General features: G+C 58.6%; 1 protein-coding gene across 5 annotated transcripts in view; it reads right to left on the reverse strand.

Moving 5' to 3' along the window:
- Window positions 1-20097, reverse strand: part of COL18A1 (collagen type XVIII alpha 1 chain) — a 73122-nt gene continuing 53025 nt past the window's right edge. For 3 of the 5 annotated variants that reach the window (XM_053658012.1, XM_053658011.1, XM_037158168.2), the window contains 28 exons: window positions 19474-19500; window positions 17258-17398; window positions 16567-16665; window positions 15600-15626; window positions 14725-14760; window positions 14107-14178; window positions 13771-13806; window positions 13396-13485; window positions 12815-12844; window positions 12703-12729; window positions 12370-12432; window positions 11952-12026; window positions 11059-11085; window positions 10806-10859; window positions 10393-10464; window positions 9366-9452; window positions 8749-8791; window positions 8440-8502; window positions 5794-5837; window positions 5471-5593; window positions 4654-4807; window positions 4498-4571; window positions 3838-3966; window positions 3292-3324; window positions 2203-2448; window positions 1556-1753; window positions 1124-1239; window positions 1-397 (listed from right to left, as the gene is read on the reverse strand). In XM_053658012.1, coding sequence (XP_053513987.1) covers window positions 187-397; window positions 1124-1239; window positions 1556-1753; window positions 2203-2448; window positions 3292-3324; window positions 3838-3966; window positions 4498-4571; window positions 4654-4807; window positions 5471-5593; window positions 5794-5837; window positions 8440-8502; window positions 8749-8791; window positions 9366-9452; window positions 10393-10464; window positions 10806-10859; window positions 11059-11085; window positions 11952-12026; window positions 12370-12432; window positions 12703-12729; window positions 12815-12844; window positions 13396-13485; window positions 13771-13806; window positions 14107-14178; window positions 14725-14760; window positions 15600-15626; window positions 16567-16665; window positions 17258-17398; window positions 19474-19500 — 2397 coding nt within the window. In that variant the 3' untranslated portion in view covers window positions 1-186. Of the gene's footprint in view, window positions 398-1123; window positions 1240-1555; window positions 1754-2202; window positions 2449-3291; window positions 3325-3837; window positions 3970-4497; window positions 4572-4653; window positions 4808-5470; window positions 5594-5793; window positions 5838-8439; window positions 8503-8748; window positions 8792-9365; window positions 9453-10392; window positions 10465-10805; window positions 10860-11058; window positions 11086-11951; window positions 12027-12369; window positions 12433-12702; window positions 12730-12814; window positions 12845-13395; window positions 13486-13770; window positions 13807-14106; window positions 14179-14724; window positions 14761-15599; window positions 15627-16566; window positions 16666-17257; window positions 17399-19473; window positions 19501-20097 lie in introns of all 5 variants that reach the window. The other 2 variants (XM_053658010.1, XM_053658009.1) reach the window with 1 other exon arrangement.

The following is a 20097-nucleotide window of genomic DNA, read 5'->3' on the forward strand; positions in this document are numbered from 1 at the left end:
CACTCTTTGGCTTTCTTTTATTTCTGGAGGATTATATGAAATGTGAACCACACAGGAAAGTGTCCCAGCCAGGTCCCCACACCCAGCACCCCTCTGGGGTGCCTGCTGCCGCTCCCTGCCTGACACCGGGGGCTTCTCCACTCCCCCTGCCATCTGTCCATCCATCCGTGTGAGCTGGCAGAAGCCCTAACTGGAGGAGGTCATGAAGCTGTTCTCGATGCAGAGGACGATGAAGGCATTGTGGCAGCTTGCGGCTTTCTGCTCCAATAGCCTGCCTGCCAGCAACGAGGAGGCCTGGCCCGTGGCTGTCGTGGCCTCAGTCCGCCAGGTCTCGCAGTAGCTCTCAGTCAGCCGGCGCCCGCTGGGGTCTGAGCCGTGCCACACACTCTTCTGTGGCCTGCAGGACACACGGGCTGTCAGTCTCACCTGGCCCTGCCACCCTGGGCTGGAGGCCACCCCCGGGCAGGAAAGGGCTGAGGTTGTGGTTGGATGTGGTGGCAGGGGGTCACGCCATCCCTAGTCACTAAGGATGCCACCCTTGGACTGCCACTGCTTCTGGCTCTGTGACCCTTAAGACTGGTCCCTCGGGGCTGGGTGCTTTTCAGTGAGGGCAGGGCACACACTTGTCCTACCCACGAACCATGTTCTGAGAGCATGCGCTGGGGGAACAGGTCCCCTCACACGGGGCAAGCACAGGAACGCTGGGTGTGAGGGCAAACAGACAGTTGTCACCAGTATTCAAAGTGCACACGTCATACGACTGGGAAATTCTACTTTGGGGAATTTGCAGGAGAAATTGCTCACTGTGGAATCTACATGACAGATAGTGGGAGCCGGGTAGTCCTGGCAGGCCCCTGGGGCACTGGCCATTGGCCAGTCTGGGACAGCAGCGGTGGGGTGCCTGCTCAGGGAGCAGGCTGGTGACTTTTGTTTTGTACAGAGAATGCTTTGTGGCCTTAATGCTCTTCTGGATCTCGTGAGTTTTAAACAGTGAGCACATACTCGGTGTAGGAGCAGACTAGAGACACAGGTACAGAGTTGGGGCCTGTCCCTGGCCAGGCCTGCACTCTGTAAGACTCAGAGCCCCTCCACCTCCAGCTGCTGCACTCACGAGGGCACCTACCAGGCGGGGTGTTGCAGCACGTCTCTGCCGTCGAAGGAGAGGATGCGGGCACCGGGCTTTAGCTGGCCCCGGGAGCCCGAAAACAAGGCCTCCCAGCTGGGAAACAGCTCCTCGTCCTGCGAAGGGAAGTGAGGCTGGTTTGCCCATCTCTAGTCCCCTCTCTGCCAGAGGACCAGTGGCCAGGCGCCTTAGCAGACCAGGCCTGGGCCCCAGGTCTGGGGAGAGTCCACCCATGGCCCTGAAATACTGGTGCTCCAGAGCACCCAAAAAGCACGCGACGATGTGTGAAGAGCCGTGAAATAAAGCCACTCGAAGGGCACTGTGGCACAGGGGCCTTGCTGGGTTCTCTGGGCATGACTGGCCCAGTGAGCCCTGAGCTCCAGGTCCCTCATCCCAGCTCCGGAAGCAGCACGCACAGGGCAGGGCACTCACCCAGAGGTTGACGATGGGCACAGTGGCACGGTCAGCACGACGCACGATGCTGTAGAGGTCCTGTAGGCGTGATGACAAGAAGGCGCGGAAGGTGCCCGCCAGACCCGCAGCACGCGCCTGCTGGAAGCACTGGAGGTCGGCGCCACGGATGCCACGTAGGCCACCAGGCTGTGGCCCATTGAGTGCAACCAGGTGCAGCTGCAGGAGAGCCGTGGTCAGCTGTGGTCAGCCGAGGTCAGCAGTCCCAGCCATTCTGCCCACCCCCCTGCCTGCCCTCTTCCTGTCGGGCCCTGCATAGGCAACAGCAGTGAGTTTGAGCATAGGCCGGTCCTGTGAGGACTGAGTACAGCCACCGGGACCCTGGAGAACCAGCCTGGGGTCCCTCAGCCCAGGGCGGCAGAGATGTCTGGTGTGCTGGGGGCAACACCAACCCCTCTACCTCCTAAGCAAGTCCCTGTCCTCAAGCTTCGCCAGCCACCTCTGCAGAAGAAGCTCTGGGGGCCTCCACCCTCAGTGCTGTCCTATGCGTCAGCCCCGCTTCTCCAGGACACGGCAAGGACTGGCTTCAAAGGCGGACACCACGGACCCGGAGAACCCTCCCTGAGAGCTCAGGGGCTGGTGGGCACTCAGCCCCTGGGGTCACTCACCACTGGATGGAAGTCCTGGTGGGTGTGGGCAGGAACACCAGTGGGGCGGGCTGGCCGGGGGTGCACGTAGGAGCCGTGGTGTGGGACTCCAGGGTAGGGCTGGGGGTCCAGCAGCCGAGGGGGTCTGGCCAGGATGTCATCTGCCCGCCAGGGCCGTGCAGTGGAGGGGGGCAGTTCCCACCGGGGGTGGGGGTTACCCTCGTGCAGCTGCACCAGGGGTGGCCGCAAGGCAGCCACCTCGTTGTCCTGCAGACCAAGGGACAGACAGTACGTGGGGTGGGGCTCCCATGCCTGACAGCAAGGCCCTGGGGTGCCCCTCGGGCTCTGCTCTCCTGCCTGGGCCCCAGCTCCTGGCTGCCACACCAGAGCACCCTGTTCATCTGCACCCTCGCTCATGCTCTTGCTTGGAAGAGCGGCGAGCTGGGGCGCCCGGCCATCCTGTTCACACCTAAATCCAGTTGATGGCCCTCTGCTCACGCACCCTTGGCCCCATTACACTCGAGCCACCCCTTGCTGCAGCTCAGACACTGGCCTGTGACATCGATGGGCCCCTATTCTCAACTCCTCGAACCTTTGCTCCATTCCCACCGGAGAGATGGGGCAACCCCCACCTTAAAATCCCAACCTCTGCACCCCCCACCCGATTTTCAATTCTTCACTCCCACAGCGCCATATAGTTTATTACTGTTACCTATATACCTATTACTGGGTACTTATTACCTGTTAATAGTATTTCGGCCCAGGCATTCACCCATCTCCTTTTCCCATTTCCCCTCCATCTACCCTCTGTCACCCTGAAAGGGTCTGTCCTTGTGCCCGGCACTTTGGATAAGGGACAGCAAAGACTCGAATGGACAGTGGAGTTGGGCCCCAGGAGCCTGGGGAGGACAATGGGTGTGGACTGAAGGGAGGCCCTCTTGGTGTGTGTACTCTCTGTCCCCAGCAGAGGTGACTTCAGGGTCCTAAAGCACGAAGTGTTGCTCCAGAAATGAGAGACAGTCCACAGACCACACGTCCTGGCCATCCACCCACCAGGCTCAAAGAACTGCACCCCTAAACGCACAGCTGGGAAAGAGCAGCGTCCCTTACCGTCCCACGTGGGAGGGGCGTCCGAGCCTCCAGCTGGAAGAAGACACGGGGGTCACTCCAGTGACTTTATGAAGCAGCACCCACAGCCAGCAACCCTCCTGAGTCTACATGCCCAGCCAGGACTTCCCTCCCCATGGAGGCTGGCACGGCTGCGCCCGGTGCTTGCACAGTGCCTGGCACAATAAACATTTAGTACCGCCATGCACTTTAAAGAGCGTGAGGGCTACTTCCCTGTAAACCGCAAAAAGATTCTACTAATTAAAAAAAAAAGTATAGTGAGGAGCGCTGGCTGTCAGTTATTTCTGGGGAGGGCCACCCTAAGGATGGGCCTGAGGGTCCCAACCGTGGCAGGAAGAAGGGCTTGCTGTGGGTGCCAGCTGTGGCCTGGGTCCCTGTGCCGCCTGCCTGGGAGCCTGGGGCTTCCCTCCTCCATACAGAGCTTCCCACCTTGCATCTTCTCCCCTGTCCTACCTGCCATGAGTGAGGGCAGGAGGTCACCGCCCCTTCTATGGCCCATACAGGGACAAGACCATGCTGAGAACTCACCAGGACCTTCCGGAACCCATTTCGGACACGGACATACAGCTCCTCCCTCTCAGCCACGAACATGAGCCAGCCCTCTGGCACCTCAGGCACCTTGTCCAGCATGGTCTGGTACGTGGGCCAGATCCTCACCTGCTGGATGCCCGACCCAATAGGTTCCCACTGTGGCACTGGTCTCACAGCGAGAGGGTTGGGGTGGGGACAGGGAGGCAACATTGTCCCAACGGGTGGGGCATTCGGTGGACTGCATTTGGACATTTCAGGGTGCTGGTGTGGGCCCATGGATGCCCCCAACAAGGAGCAGTCCTTAAGACTTAATTAGGTGCCTTCTCTTCAGGCTGGCTCCTGAGAATACCCGAGAAGGCGGAGTGGCAGAGGCTGCCCTCGGAAAGGAGGGAGAAGGGGACCTGGCATGTCCCCCGGCTATCCATGAACACTGCGGCGAGTCCGCAGGCCGCCAGAGCCCCTCTCTGCACCCTAGTCCTGCCCACTGGCACCTACTCCACGGCTGTCCTCTTCCCCTGCCCACCTCAGTCCTAGCCTCCTGGCACCCACTTCTGCTTCAGAAACCACATTTCAGGGCTTCTGTGTCTGCCCTGGGGCAAAGCCAGCCTCAGCACCAGGGTCCCTGTGGGGCAGGGGCAGGGGCAGGGGGATGCTTACCCCTGAGGAGCTTCCCATAGTCCCGGGGGGCCCAGGGGGCCCAGGTGGGCCTGGGGGTCCAGGAACGCTGACAGCTATGAGACAGAAACCAGATGTGGGAACCTGCCAGCTCCAGCTGTACAAGGCTGGGGTCCAGGCCCCTCCTGCCCAACTTACGCTGCCGGTAAGGGCCGGGGAAGGAAGGGGGCCCTGGAGGCCCTGGTGGGCCAGGGGGCCCAGGAGGCCCCTGGCGCCCTTCGTAGCCAATGCCGGGGGGCCCCTGAGGTCCAGGTGGGCCTGGCTGGCCTCTGATGCTTTCTCCTTTGGGACCCTAAGGTGGACAAGACGACACGTGGCATTGTCAGCTAGGTCCCCAGGCCAAGGACACTCACGTTGGAGAGGTTAGGCTGCCTCTGAGCCATGTCATCTCCCTCCCCAGGACCTGGGAGAACCCTGCTGCCCACCTTGTGTGTCCCTTTTGCTGGGGTCTGATCCCAGCACGTGGACTAGAGCAGCCCCTGAACAAAAATGTGACCCCTGAGGGCCCTTAACCCCTTCCGTCCCCCAGGCAGAAGCTGGGCCCACTGTGCCTTGGAATCTTCCAGGGCACAGTCTCCCTGAGGGGTCCTGATTGGGAGGAGCAGTGCCAGGAGGAGAGAGGGCATGAGGGCTGGGTGAGGGCTGGGTGAGGGCCCCACCCTGTGCCCCCTCCCTGGCTGGAGACACCCCCAGGTCAGCGTGCCACCCTGGGGAGGGAGGGACTGTGCACCCACCAGGCCTGCCACATGTCTCTCCCCCCACCTGCCCCACCCACCATAAGGGCAATATCAGGACAGGAATGCCTGGGGCCAAGCATGCAGGGTACAGCCCGTGGGCCTCATCAGAATTTCATGGCCAGGTTGGTCCTGCCCTCAGCTCCCCGGGGACTCTGGAGAATGCAGGCCTCTGGGTCTAGATGTCGGCACCTGCTGGGTGGCCTGGGACCCAGACTTACCGGAGCCCCAGGGAAGCCTGGCGGGCCAGGGGGTCCAGGCAGACTGGAGCCGAAGAAGCCACCACCTCCAGGCTCGCCCTTCTCTCCTTTCTGCCCACCGTCCCCTCGGTCACCCTTCTCCCCCTGTGGATAGAAAGGCTTGTTCGGGAGAGGCCGGCTCCCCCTGCTGGTGTCAGCAGGGGCAGGCGCTGAGCCCCACAAGCCCAGCAGGCTTTTCACTGCACCCAAGTGAGTCCCTGCAAAACCAAGCCAGGGCAGAAGGAGGCACTTGGTGGGGCAGTGGTCTGAGGACGCTGGGCAAAGGGAGGAGGGGTGTCACCCACCTTTACTTCAGCCTCCAGCTGGAAGAGGTCAAAGGGGAACTGCCCTATAAGGAGAGATCGTGGGCGGGGCCTCAGTGAGCCGTGGGCGCAGAATCTTTCCCTTACAGCCCTCCCCCCACACATCAGCCGTGGCTTTTTCATTTCTTCCTGTATTTCTGTCTAGAGACCCTCTGCCTATTTTGTTACACTTATTCCTAGTTACTTGGTTTTCGGAATATTTTTGTTCACAGCGCCGTTTTTTCCTTTCAGTTTTATTGACATAACTGACAAACAACTTGCGTAAGTTCAAGGTGTAGAACAGAATGACTTGGCTGAGGTATACGGTGAATTGATTACCACAATAAGTTTACCCAACATCCATCATGTCTTACACACACACACACACACACACACAGCTCTTTCCCCTGTGATGAGCATTTTTGGGATCTAGTCCCTTAGCAACTTTCAAAGACACCACAGAGCAGGTTGGCCACAGTCACGCACTGCTCGTTACATCACTTGCCTTGGAACTGGGAGGGAGCTGGTACGTTTTGAACCCCTTCATCCAATTCTCCCCCCACCCACTCCTCCTCTGGCAATAAGCAAGCGATCCCTCTCTAATGGGAGCCTTTTAAAATGTTCATTTTGTTTACGACTGGTCGCAGATTTTGTCAACTGCCCTGACAACCATGGTAAATTTACTTGCTAATTCTAATGGTTTATCTGTGGCTCCTTTTGGGTTGTTGAACATGGAAAACGTGTTGTCTGAGAAAGTGCCAGGCTTCTCTCTCTCTTTCCAAAACCGTGCACTGGGTGGTGGAGTGAGTTCCCGCCAGCAGGGGGCAGAGCAGACCCTTTCCCAGGGCCTCGCTGCTGCACCCCTCTCCTCCGCCAGCCGTGCGAGGGACACATTAGTGTTATTAATCTTTTCGAAGAACTAACTTGCTGTTTTGACTTTCTTGATGCTTCCTAGTACATATACTTTTTTTCATTCACTTCTGACTTTTACTATTTTTTCCCCATTTACTGGCTTCAAGTTAAATTTGCTGTTTGTTTTCTAACTTCTTGGGCTTGATGCTTAGAAATATGTACAACCTAAAGCTGGGTTTTGTAAGAGTTAATAAAACCCCTTCTCCTTCCAGGTGGGAAAGTCACCTTGGGTTAACCTTCTCCCATGACCTTTACTCTGGAAACCGGATAAAGCCGGAAGGTGGGATCACTGGGGTGATACCCCTGATTGGTGGGAGTCCAAGGATGGCCCAGCTGACACGCAGTCACCACCGGGGTTCTGTCCTGAGTCCTTCTCATCGAGTGGGGGTCCCGCTGCTCCAGCGCCATGGTGGGGGCAGAGTGAGGGTGCAAACGGGCCTCAGCGCACCCACCTCCTTCAGTACTGGCATCGGTATCCATCGGCTCTGGGAGTTCAGTCAGCTCTGCTGGGGTTTCTCTGACCCGGGTACTTTCCAGCTGTGACTTCAGTGTAGGTCTCCTGCTTGCTTCCATGGTCATCAGAGGACACACTGAATGATGTCACCTCTTCCCAACCTGCAGACTTGCTTTTGCCTGGCACGGTTCCCTGCAGTGAACAGGCTGTGTCTTCTGTGCTGGTGCCAGGGCCTGGGGTCCAGGTCGTCACCCGTTCAGATCCTCCAGTCTCCCGACGGACCTGCCCTTTCTCTGCGGCTCCCATCACTTAGTGAAAGCCAGCTTAAAACGTCCTGCGATGACTGCCTTTCACGTCTTTCCTTTTAGTTCTGCCGGTTTTTGCTTTTTGCGTCTTGAAGCTATGCTGTTAGGCGCAGGCAGATTTGGACTTGCTATGTTTTCCTTTTGTTTGGTGGGTTTTCTCTAATCGTCATGAATGTTTCATTTCTGGCGATGTTTCTGCCTTGAGACACACCTGTCTGGTTCCTCACATGTGCTTTCATGTCTTTACATTTAGGGAGTGCCTCCTGTAAGCAGCGCACAATTTTGTTTTTATCCCACTGAGAATTTTGTGTTTTTATAGTATTTAGCCTATCCAGGTTTAATGCACTTAATGTTAGAGTTGGATTTTAATGAACTGTTTTGCTCCCTATTTTCTATTTGTTCTACCTGTTCTGTGCTCCTTTTTCTCTCCTTTCTGTCCATCTTTTAGATCAAGTTTCCTTTCTGTTGGTTATTGGCTACGCATTTCTTTTTCGCTCTTGGCTCATCCCTTAGGGATGGTTCGCCCTCGACGCCTGGCATCTCACAGGCACGAGGCCTTCCCTGGGCAGGGCCGGGTCTCGGAGCCTCGGACTCTGCCACACTGCCGTCACCTTGGCCCACATGGTTCCACTGTCCTTCATCCCCGATCTCGGCAGCATCACTTCCTTCTGCCCTCAAGGCCCTCACCGTCCCTATCAGAGGTGCCAGGTCCTCTCTGGGAGGCACACACTGGGGCCCTGCCCTGCTCCTCAGCAGGCGGGGTGACGGAACACCCTGTCTGGCCACTGTCTTGGCCCCACTGTCTTTGCTGGGCCCTGTGAGTGCTACAGGGCCAACCAGATGTCCCCAAGTCCAGCCCAGCCCCACAGGTCCTGTCAGGGTCCTGTGAGCTGGGAAGGAACTTCCTTCCCCTAGGAGCGTGGAGCGGGCAGCCGCAAGCCCAGCCCCTCAGCCCAGGGCTGCCCAGAGCACTCTCACCTGGTGGTCCGGGCGGGCCCACTTCTCCCTTGTCACCCTTTGGTCCAGAAGGCCCCTGGTGCCCTGGAAGGACAGAGACCCCAGTGCCCATTATCAAGTGCATAAGAGGAATATGCCCTTTGAAGCTGAATCTAAATTGTGGACAGTAAGTAGGTGGCCACCTGTGTCCACTCTGGTCCACAGTTAGATCCCCAGAAAATTCCTGCTGCCCCAGAGCCAGGTGGGCAGGGAGCCCAAGTCCTGGAGCACCCAGCTCCCTGTAAAGGGCTGCTCATCCCCAGATCTCCCGGGGGCCCCAGGAGCCCTCACCTGGCAATCCCCGAGGTCCCGCAGGGCCAGACTCCAGAAAAGCCTGCAAAGAACAAGCCAAAGTTGGCTTCTGAGAGAGATGCCCTGAAAACCAAGGTTACCACCCACCCAAGGGCCTCTGAGTCCAGAAGCCCCAGTACCCTCTTTGAGGCCACATAGGCACCCTCCACCTGAGTCATCCCCACCCCCCGAGACAGGGGTGCACGAAGCAGGAGGGAGAGGACACAGGATTCGAAATAGGGAGCTCTGGTCCTGACATGAGGAAACCCAACGAGTCTACTTCACGCCTCCGAGCCTCGTGAAATGAGGATGTCCACCCTCCCAAGAACCATGGGGCTTGGTGCTCAGTACTCAGACTCCAGAGAGCTCTCCCTGTCCCCGGCCTGTACTTCCCTTGGGGGGCTTGTGTTCTAACTGACTGTGGCCCCCAAGACAGGCAGCCCAAGCCCCACTACCTGGCTTCCTCCCAGAAGTGCCGCATCTCCCCTACGCAGAGGCGGTAGCTTGGGCTACCTCTCGCTGGGGTTGGGGGTAGGGGGTGAGTGGCGGGAAGGTGGCAACAACTGAGGACTCCTCCTAAGGACTCGGGAGGGGAGAGTGGGTGCCAGGGGACTTACGTTGCTGTCATAGACAGGGGTCCGGGGAAGAGATGGGGGCCCTGGAAGCCCTGGGGGCCCTGGAGGCCCTGGGGGGCCAGGTGGACACTGTGTAGGAGGAACAGAAAGCTCTGGTCAGTCAGGTTCACAGTATGGCCATTGACCCTGGCCAGGGCAGCAGCATTTTGGCGAGTCATAGTGGTCACACCCCAAGCCACTGTCTAAGTATGACCAAGGACGGAGGGACCAGAAGCAGAACCAGAGGTGGGACGCACCCAACCAGGAGAGTGTGTGCTGCCCTTTCCTGTCCGCCTTTAAACCCCAACAGCATGAAAAGAACTCAAGAGCCTCTCTTCCTTACTGACAAATGTGACCAATTGTTTCGTCTCTGCATCAGAACCCTGCAAAATGTTGCCCTGATTTTTCACGGCAGCCCAGTTTTAGTCCACGAAAGGGAAGGAAGCCTCCATGAAGAACCAGCAGCAAAGAAAACATGAGAAGAGCAGATTTGCCTGAACAGTGAGCTCAGGACCACTGCCGCTGCCAGGCTGGGCTCACAGGGGTTCTGGGCAGGGACCAGGGAGGGGTGGCAGGGCCCTGGGCTGAGATTCAGGGGGGGGAGGAGACATGACTGGGGTGGGCCCTCTAGGAGAGACCGCAGAAGAGTGGCTGGTGGGACACTGGGTGCCGGGCGTGTCAGAAGCAAGCACTGAGTCTCAGGTACAAATGGCTACAAGTGCATTACCATGCTGACATTACTGAAATAAAACCCTTGGCTCAGAAGGTGGCAGAGTTACTACAAGTTATAACGTGGCGTTGAGTGAAGAGAAGCCTGCAGCTCAGAACCCTCGCCAACCTGGATGCCCTTCCAAGAAAAAGTGCCAGTTCCTGGGGGGCTGGGGCTGTGTGTATGAGCACATGTGTGCAGTCCACGTACGTGTATGTGTGCAAGGCCTAGGCATCAAGGACCAGCACAGAGTGAGGATGAGGCTGTTCCAGGTACTGGGTGTCCCAGCTGTGCCTGGTCCGCCCCCTAAAGGACACTCACTCTTGTACCAATTCCGATGGCGTCTCCTGGCTCCCCTTTCTCCCCTTTGAATCCGTTCATCCCAGGACGACCCTAGGGAGAGTGAAGGGGAAACTGCTGGGTGCTGGCCAAGACCGCCAGCCTCATGCCGCTGTGTCAGTCCCCACCAGGGTGGACCCAGCCCACCTCTAGCCTCACACCACCAGCAGCTCCCATCCCCATCCCCACCCGGGGCCTCCTGAGGTGTGAGCTGCCCACGAACAGGGCCAGGACTCCTTGCCTACGTGCCAAAGAGAGATGTGTTCAGCCAGGGCCCCCCTCGGGGAGGACAGTGGGAAGGATGGCAGTCCACTCTCCCCGGAGCCCATGGCCCCCATGGGCCTGGGGTGCTCTCTGCCTGCCCCCTCACAGAGCAAGGAAGCCCCGATCCTCACCGGTCGTCCGGGGAAGCCAATCTCTCCCTTGTGCCCGGGCCGCCCATATGGACCCTGCGGAGAGGAGCCACGTTTCAGGTGAGCAGACAGACCCTGCTGTGGTCCCCCACCAACACTTGTCCTGAGCTTTACACACGCAGCTGGGGTGTAAACTCTGGCCACTCAGGCCGCTTGCTCAGTAGCCAGGTGGTAGCAGGTGCTTCCAGGGTGCGGCGCATGCACAGGTACATTGGAAGGGTGTGGGCCTACTCACCGGGGGTCCTCGGAAGCCGGGCTCCCCCTGAACAGAAACCAGAAGCACTGTTAGGTGGCCGCAGGTCATCTTCCCCCGCCACCAGCGTAAACCCCCAAAGGGTCCCTGTGCCCATCTGCATGCCCTCTGGACGTGCACTGAAGCACTGACAACCAGGAGGGAAGGAAACAAACAGAGAGAGGGTGCTGGAGTACAGTATCAATCCGGGCTACATGGAGGGGTGCACCCTGGGGCCCTGAAGCTTGAGGGGCTGTCCTGCAGTGTCCTGGTGAGAGTTCCCATGGCCTGACTTTAGGTATGATGCCAGCTGAGGCTGGCAGAGTTTTCTCTGGGTCTGGGGTCCAAGGTCCTGTGGCCTGTCCTCAACCTTGGGGGCTTCACGGCTTCCCATAGACCTGTACCCATAGCCACCTGATCTGGGTCCAGCTACTCCCCAGGACCCACCCAGGGGCCTTGTCTGGAGAGTCACCTGCTGGGGACAGGCCCCTCAAGGAGCCCACTCTTGACCCCAGCCCCTGCTGCAGCCTGAGGCCAAGGGGCAGCCAGACAGCAGGATACGTAAGCTCCCGCTGGACAAAGCTGAGGGCTCTATTTCCTGCAGTTGAGCCCAGAGCCATGACCCTGAGTGCCCTCAAAACCACGGACCAGCCGGGCTGCAGCCCATCTGAGCGTTCAGACTTGGGGGCCTTGAGGGGCCTCCCAATGTGGTTGTGAAAGAGGAAAAGACAAGGAAGGGGAAGGGGCCGAAGGTGTGGAAGGTTCCGGAACCCTGCTCAGGGCTCTCATGCATGGCCAGGAGCTGGACAACCCCCCACCCACGCTGACTCCACGGCCCTGGGAAACCGTGCTTCAGAAGCTTGTGCGAGGGGTGAAAAGCGGGCCCCGCGCCTCACCTTGGCTCCTTTCTGGGCTGAGGCCAGCGCTCTGCCGTCAGGGCCGGAGACTGTGCCCGGCTCACCCTTCTCACCCTGGAACGCCAGGCAGCGCATCAGGGAGGCCAGCTCCAGGGGAGAGGGCCCCCGCACCCACTGCAGCCGAGACCCCACTTGGCACCCGCACAAACACCCCAGCATGGCACATGAACAGGCCTGCCCTTCTGGGGGCTCTGTGGCTGGGCATCTTGGGGGGTTCCCCATGGGTCACAGTCAAGTGACCGAGAGGAGAATCCATGTCAGAATCTGTCACAGGCTTTGGGTGGGCCGAGGGGGCTCCCAGGTCCCCCTGCAGAGAGTGATCACCTGGATGGACTGGGACTGCCTCTCTGGGTCACAGAGGGGGTCATCCCTAAGCAGATGGCACTAAGTCCCTCACCTTGGGTCCCGGGGGGCCCTGCTGGCCTCTGGAGCCCAGGTCTCCCTTTGGCCCGGCTGGCCCCTGCAGGGAGAGAGGCAGGAATGAGGGCCCGCATTAGTGACCCAGGACCACAATGGCTGTTCACGCTCACCCCCAGCATGGCTGCCCAGGATGCGCCTGCCTCACAGTCCTGACCAATGACAGGCAGAGAAGAGCTTGCTCCACCCTGCCTGAGACCCTGTGCTAGACCCTGGGGGCTCTACCTCGCAGGCACCCACCCAGCACTGGGCTCCCTCACAACGTGGAAATCTCGCTCCCCGCCCAGGCAGGTGTGGGGTTGAGGCTACTTACAGGGAGTCCCGCATACCCCGGCTGGCCCTGTGAGAGAGAGCAACGGTGTCACTGTGGGGACGCCGACCGGCACTGCACAGCCAGACCGAGTTCCAGACAGGACGGCACATACCTTGACTCCATGGGTCATGGCCACTGCTCTCTGTCACCAAGGTGGCAGAAACACACAAATCACAAAAAGAAAAGAAAACCATGTTTACAATTATAATTCCACTCTCGTTTTATCACGGTCACAAAGACCAACAGAATACCACCAGAAATTAAACACGGGACAAAATCTTGCTTTCAGTAGTCCTTCCAGTTTGTGCCTCAAGGTCCCTCAGATGAGAAGTGAAGGCGCTCCTGGGATCCTGCCTCCTGAACCATAGGACCATCTGTGACCTGGGACCAGGAGACCAGTGCCCCCACCTCCCTGTGCTGTGCATTGGGGGTCAGAGGGGACACCTCAGCATCTGAGAGAGTTGACGCTTGGACAAATGGGATGCGCTGCCAACAGACAGCTCTGGAAGGACTTGCTTTGACAGTGAGAAACCCTGCCCGCCGAACCAACAGACAGGAAACCTTGATATATTTGGGGGTACCTGCACTGGAATCAGAGTGCAGCCCCTGACCTTTGGGGGTCAACCCTGCCCTGGCTGCAATCAGCACTGGGGATCCAGGCAGAACATGTGCCCACCCATGCAGTGTCCTTACGTCCTGCTCCGACACATAGACGACAGGCCCTGGAGGTCCGGGGGGCCCGGGGGGCCCCGGCTGCCCCACTCCGTCCTTCCCTGTGTCTCCCTGGAAGAAGAAGCCCAGATTCATCGCTGGGGTTGCTTGTGGGGGAAGAATCATTGCAGTGTCTCTGGCTGGGACCCACCAAGCACTTTGCAGGGGTTCCCGGTGCCCACAGGACACGAGGACATGCACTGAGAGCCCCCGCCCTAGTCTGAGAGCCCCCAGATTTGAGGGTCTTCACCCCAATTCTCTGAGGTCACATGGGGGAGAGAGAAGCACCCCCCCCAAGGTGGCCATGCACCCACCAACCCACCCTGTGCACCCAAGACCCCTCCCCTACCCACTCACTTTCTCTCCCTGGGTCCCTTTTTCTCCTTTTGGTCCCTGTAGAGACGGGAAGGAAACGTTTCATCATAAACAGAGCATGAGCCCCTCCCCGTCCTCGGGACAGACTGCTGAGATGCCCTTGGAATGGAGAGATATGAGAGTTCTTCATTCACTGACCAAACGGAGCAGAGGGGGCTACGAGCCAGGCACCCACAGAGTCAGTCCATGGAGTGGCGTCTCTGGGCTGCTCGGGACATAGAGAACTAAGCCGGGGGGCCTCCTGAGAGACACACCGGGTGCCAGCTCTCAACTTCAGGCTGTTGCCCCTTGCACCAGTAGCCCTGGGCAGTCACCTACCTGGGCTCCGTCCACACCTTCTCTGCCCGGGAGGCCGGGAAACCCAGGGGGTCCGCCTGCACCGACTTCTCCCTGCAAAGGGCACAAGGAGAGAGCCGTGAGTCAGACAGCCCAGCAAGCCAGTGTCGGGGAGGTGGCAGGCCAGGACTCGCACCCAAGAACGATTCAGCTTTCCCGAAGCTCTGAGCAGGAGAGGAGGGCAGGTCGAGGCCGGGGGCCAGGGGTTGGGGGAGGGTCAGAGGACTCGTGTGGGTGGCTCCCGTGATTTTGGGGGCACAACCAGGAGGAAGCAGAGCCAGGAAGAAGCAGAAAAACCTAGGCAGGGGGGTGTGCCCTTGGGATGAGAGCACTTGGGATAAGTGGGTCTTAAGTTCTAAGGAATGAAGTCAGGGCTGAGACAGCCCAAGGACAAACTGGGGAGAGTGGAGCAAGGACACCTTGCCTGGCCTGGAGGGTGGCCACGTGCAGGCTCACCCCTTACTGAGCCCCTGAGGGGACAAGGGGCCAATGGCACACAGCCCAGGCGAGGCTCCTGGCCTCAGCCCAAGGACCCCTCCCTGCGCCACACCAGCACTAATAAAGATTGCCAATTTTCTGAACTCGAGAAAAGGTTCTTACCTTGGTCCCCGGTAGCCCAGGAATTCCAGGATCCCCCTGAAGTGGGCAAAGGGGCTCTGTGAGTGCAGCGTGGGGCTGGTGCAGCCCACGGCAGTGCCCACCCGTCCCCAGAGAAGGGCAGGAAGGGGTTACTCAGGTGGCCTCTCACACTGCTCCCCTCCGCCAGCTCAGAGCTGAGTGTCTGGGGACACTGAGTAACGTGTGCAGGGACTCTGTGGCCCGTGTGACTGGGGGTCGGCCACAGGATAAGGACGCACGCACGGCCAGGGCTGTTCTGGAGGCCACGCCATTGTGTCATTCTATGAGATGACTTCCTTTTTTACAATTTAGGAAAGCTAATAATTACGTACTTCTAAAAACTCAACTTTTGAAATGTTCCAAAGTTCTGGAAATCAAAGCAAACCATACTAAAAGAAGAGGTGACAGCAGCTGGCTGATCCCACCGTGGGCCCCCCACACCCTGGAACTTGTGAGGGGGAGGCAGAAGTGCAGAGGGGCCCCAGGGGGACCCTTGCTGGAGGTTCCTCCTGCCCTCACCACCCACAGGGAGGGGGAGCTGCTCAGGGGGTGGGTGGCCCAGGATTAGACCTGAGGTCTCCGGGGCACCAACTGCTGTCAGAGAGTGTAGGGGTCCCTTCTGGAAGCCCCTCTTTTCCCTCAAGTCAGCACACACTTCAAGGATGCGAGGCCATGGATCTTAGGCCATTTGGCTTTGGAAAGATGGGCCAGACACTGCCACCCCACAGGCAGACTCTGGGTCAGTGTGTGGCTGCTGTCCCCACATTCTCCACGAAGAACGGGGTGTGTGAAGCAGTGACTAACTCTTGGCTGCAGGGAGTGCAGCAGGGGCAGCTGCTAACTAATCTTGCACTGACCTTGACTCCAGGCCTGCCAGGCGGTCCCTGTGGGGGCAGAGAGGGAAGAGGCCCTTAGAGCCTGGTCCTGCCGGGGGAGAGAGCCCCTCCCTCCCAGAGCAGCACCGTCTAGAGCCCCACCGACAGGACGCACACTCACAGTAGTGGGTGCGCTGGTCCCCAAGGCAGCGCCACCTGGGCCCTCGGCCCAGATCAGCCCAACACAGACACACTTGCCTTTTGTTTAACTAAACGTGGGTGCATTTGAACAGACAGAATGCTGCTGTCTGGCTGGCTTGGCTTCGCTGTAACCTGCGAGGGTCTCCATCACCTCGCCGGAGGCCTGAGATAGTCCCACCGACCCCTCCTGAGGGCAGGCGCATTGAAGCTGTGTATGTGAGGGCGGAACCCTGAAAGAAGGGGCCTGTGCCTCCAGATCTCGCTGTCTCTGCTCATGGGGTCCTCCCGACCTTTGAGTTACAGCTGACGATTCTTGTCACCTGTTGGCTCACACCTCACCTGACACCAGGGCAGCTAACTGCTACTGACAAGGGCTGAGGTGTCTAACACAGAAAAGAGAAGGTGCTGAGCTGAGATGGCACAGCCGTCCTAGCTGACTACAGACTTGGTTTTGTCCAAGTACAAATCCTTGATGGCGTTGCTCAAAATGGAAACCTTGCTCGGTCACTCCCTCTGGCTAGCTGAGACTTCCAAGGTGCCGAACAGAACCCAGACACTGAGATTTCCCAGAAAGACGCAGGTTTCAGCGCACATTCCGCCCCCATATTCATTCACCTTGACCACCTGGGGCATTTTCCCATGTGGGGGACCCCCAGGGTAGATGGCGCCCTGGACTCAGGTGGCCCCACTGGCTCTGCAGCACTGCTCCTGGTCCCCACCTGGGGCCTGTCCCAAAGACTACCCCTGCCCCGGGCGCCTCCACCCCCTACCCCCCAGGAGCTGACACCAAGCCGCTTGCAGGCAGTACCTGCAGCCCATCAGCACTTCGGGCTCCCAGCCAGAAGGGTCCCCCGGAGCCTTCCGTGTCATCCTGGATTCTGGGTCCCCCGGAGCCTTCCATGTCATCCTGGAGAGCACACGGCTCTGGTCTGTGTCTCTTATAGAAAGAGACCCTCTCTGAGGCCAGCAACTGGCCCAAGGTGGAACTCCGGCCATGGCTGAGCAGGGTGGACTGTAAGGGCCCAGTCACTGGCCGACCTTGACCCTCAAATAAGAAGCATTTGCCCAGAGGCAGGGACATGCTGGGTGGGTGCCCTTGGTCTCTCTGAAGTTTAGGCCACTTACTCTTATTTCGAGCACATGCTGGGGCCCTGGCTGTGTGACAGTGTTCAGTTTCTGCTTTCATGTCCCCAGACCAGCCCTTCAGCATCACTCCCTGGACACAGTCCCTGAGCGGTGACCTTCTGTGGAACTGGGCACCTGTTCCCTCCCACTGCCCATGGTTCCACCACGAGGTGCTGTCCAGGCACTGATGTGGCTCAGGAGACACACCACACTCACTGTGCCCCAAGGCCAACCAGCCCACCCTGCTGAGCCCACCCAGCCACTCAAGGCTCACACGTGGGGACTCCACCATGGAGCCGTCAGTGTGGGATCCTGAGATGGAGGCACGGGGCTCAGTGTCAGCTTTGGGGGGATCAGGTGCAGCTGACACTCACAAATCCTGCAGGAAGTCCTGGTCCCGGAGGCCCAGGGGGCCCAGGAGGCCCGGGGGGCCCTTGCGGTCCTGCTGGTCCAGGTGGTCCTGCCAAGCCGCTCTCTCCAGGAGTGCCGATGGGACCAGGGTCTCCCTTGCTTCCCTGCACAGGTGGAGAGAGAATGTCATCACTCTGGGCCATCAGGGTGGGTGTCAGCTGAACCTGGAGACAGCCACCGTGTCCCCAACACACCTACATTCCCTTACAAAGCTTTTTACAAATCCGTAAAGCCACAGGGAAAAATAACACTGCGCAAAGCAAGCAAACCCGACTGCACCTCTTCTGAACTTACGAGGATTTCACCCAGTTCAGAATGAAACAACTGAGGAAGAACTAGCCATCCACACCTGAGGCGTTCATTCTAGGGGAGCAAAGTGCTCACAGTTTGGGGTGCACCGTGCAGAGCATGCTGCATTCATGGGGCTGGAGTGGAGGGGGCTGGAGAGCCCAAGGAGTTGTGGCCAGTGAGGGCACAGGGCACTGCTGGAAGGAGCAGGGGGAGGAGGCTGGGGGGCTTACAGTGAGTCTGGGAGGCTTGGAACCCCTTTACTCCACAGATTGGGGTTGTGGGGGCATGAGGCACAGCTTCGGGGAGCAAGAGCCAGGAGGCAGGTGCAAGGTGGGGCTCCAGTCTCAGAGGCAGACCTGCTGCTCGGAGCTTGAGGGTCCCACGAGCCAGGCAGGAGCCAGTGCAGGGGAGCGGGGGACACAGGGACCCAAAACAGGGAGGCCCTCATGCTGAGTCCAAACCTGGGCACAGCCCCACCTCCTTGTGACCACTTAACACCTGAACCTCAGTTTCCTCATCTTTAAATGGAGGTGACCAGAGTTTGGATGGGCCGTGAAAGACACTGAACCCACAGCAAGGGCTGAGTGTGACCACTGCCCCGTGCTGGCAGGAAGGCCACCTTTCTATGGCCTTGGCCATGCTGACCACAGCCTCTCTTCCCAGGGCCCTCCTAGAAGCGCTGTGCTCCGACCGGGGCCAGTCCCACTTCCTCCAGCGGCCTCCCCAGTAACAGGGGGATCCACTCACCGCTCCCTCTGCAGGTACCCCACGGGTCAGGACCGAACCCCCCAGCTGCTCTGCCACCCGACCCTCACCATCTCCACCTGTCTTTTATCACCAATGCCCGGGGCGGGGCTTGTCCTGTTACATCTTAGCTGTGCTCACTGTTTTTATTTCACTAGATATGTAATTTTTAAAAAATTTTTTATCACCCATTTTACCAAAGGGCTGATTTTTTTGGAATCTCACTTCAGTTTCTTGATTTTAATCTTAGTGCCTTTCATCTTTTTATATTTAAAAATCTCATCTAATTTTTGATCTTTGAAATGTTCCTATTCAAGTCTGTTCTTTGAAATCTCTGTCTAGTTTCCTCTTCTCCGCTCCGCCCCCAGTTTCCTACAAAGGTTTATAATTACATTGTACGGATCTAGAATCTTCATTCACAGGACTTCAGGTTTTTAAAGAGTCCGAGTTATCTTATCTGAATATCTGACTGTAGTGTTCAGTCACTCCACGAGCTGGAACCTGGGCACATGCTGGGACTAATTGTACCCGCATTTGTCCCCCGCACACCCCCATCCCAGTTTCCTCACCCAGCCCTGGGCCTGTGTTCTGTGCGGACACAAGTTTATATACACACGTGTCTGCCCTGAGCTCATCCCTTCCTCAGGCTCCTCCCAGCTGGTTCTGATGTCACCATCACCCACCTCCTCACATCCCCTGCAGGTTTCCTAGTGGACCCCAGGCCTGGAGCTTTGCCACATCCAGGCAGTTTCTTGGGGTACTGCTCCTTGGACATGCTGGGGAAGTCCCCAGTTAGGCCCACCCTGTCCAGCCAGAAGATGGAGTGGCTCCTCATGGAGATCTGGGGGCCAGTTGTGGTGGGGGGGGTAGCACAGATGTAGCAGTGAGGCCCCACATCTGGGTGGCCTCCCTTTGTGTGAGAGCATCAGGGACACACGCAGGATCCCAAAGGGCAAACGTGACACCTGCTGCCCGGGCAACTCCTGGCAGGATGGACAGAGCCAGGGCATGAAGGCCAGACCCCATAATCAGCACCAAGGACAGCTCACTCACTCCCGGCTGCCCCCCCAACTCCTGTGCCCTTGGGCAGTGCAGGGATTACTTCCACCCAGCAGCCAATCTAGATTCAGAAGTATATCTGTACCTTAGGTCCTGGGGCGCCCTCTTTGCCCTGCAGGAAAGAGAATGGTTACTACAAAAACAGACCAATGAGCAGCCAGCAAGAGAAAAGCACACAGGGTTTCACTCATTCTTCCCGGCCCACAAGGCCCCTGTTTTCCCATTTATGCTGATTTCATGATTTCTGATTCTCCTCTCTCCTGGCCCTGGGACCTGGGTGCTGCTCCCAGAAGACATGTGTCTAAGACTCCAAGTGCCTCTCCTGGCCCTGTCATCCCTTTGGCTGTTCCCACCATTGCTCCTGTTTCAGGTGGGGACAGAGGCTCCAGGGGAGACTCGGCCTTAGGGGAACAGAACGGACCCTGCTGCCGAGAGCACGTCCCTACCACACTGTGTGCCCAACAGTGAAAGCCCCAGGACAGCCCTTCCAGCTCGGTCAGGCAAAGCAATGAGCTCTGAGCACAGAAGGGTTCCCTTAAAATGCACCCCCTCGGCTGAGCCCAAAGCAGCCCGGTGCTCAAGGAAGGTGGCACATGTAAGTGCCTCCAAATGGCTGCAGGCTGGCACCCCTGTTCACTCAGTGAAAACCAGGAGGAATCCATGGCCCCAGTTAGAGGTCACTGCAGCCTCGAACACATGTCCATTATTG

Source organism: Artibeus jamaicensis, unplaced genomic scaffold, assembly GCF_021234435.1.
Source record: "Artibeus jamaicensis isolate MK-2021 breed Jamaican fruit bat unplaced genomic scaffold, CSHL_Jam_final scaffold_474, whole genome shotgun sequence".
Lineage (NCBI taxonomy): Eukaryota > Metazoa > Chordata > Mammalia > Chiroptera > Phyllostomidae > Artibeus > Artibeus jamaicensis.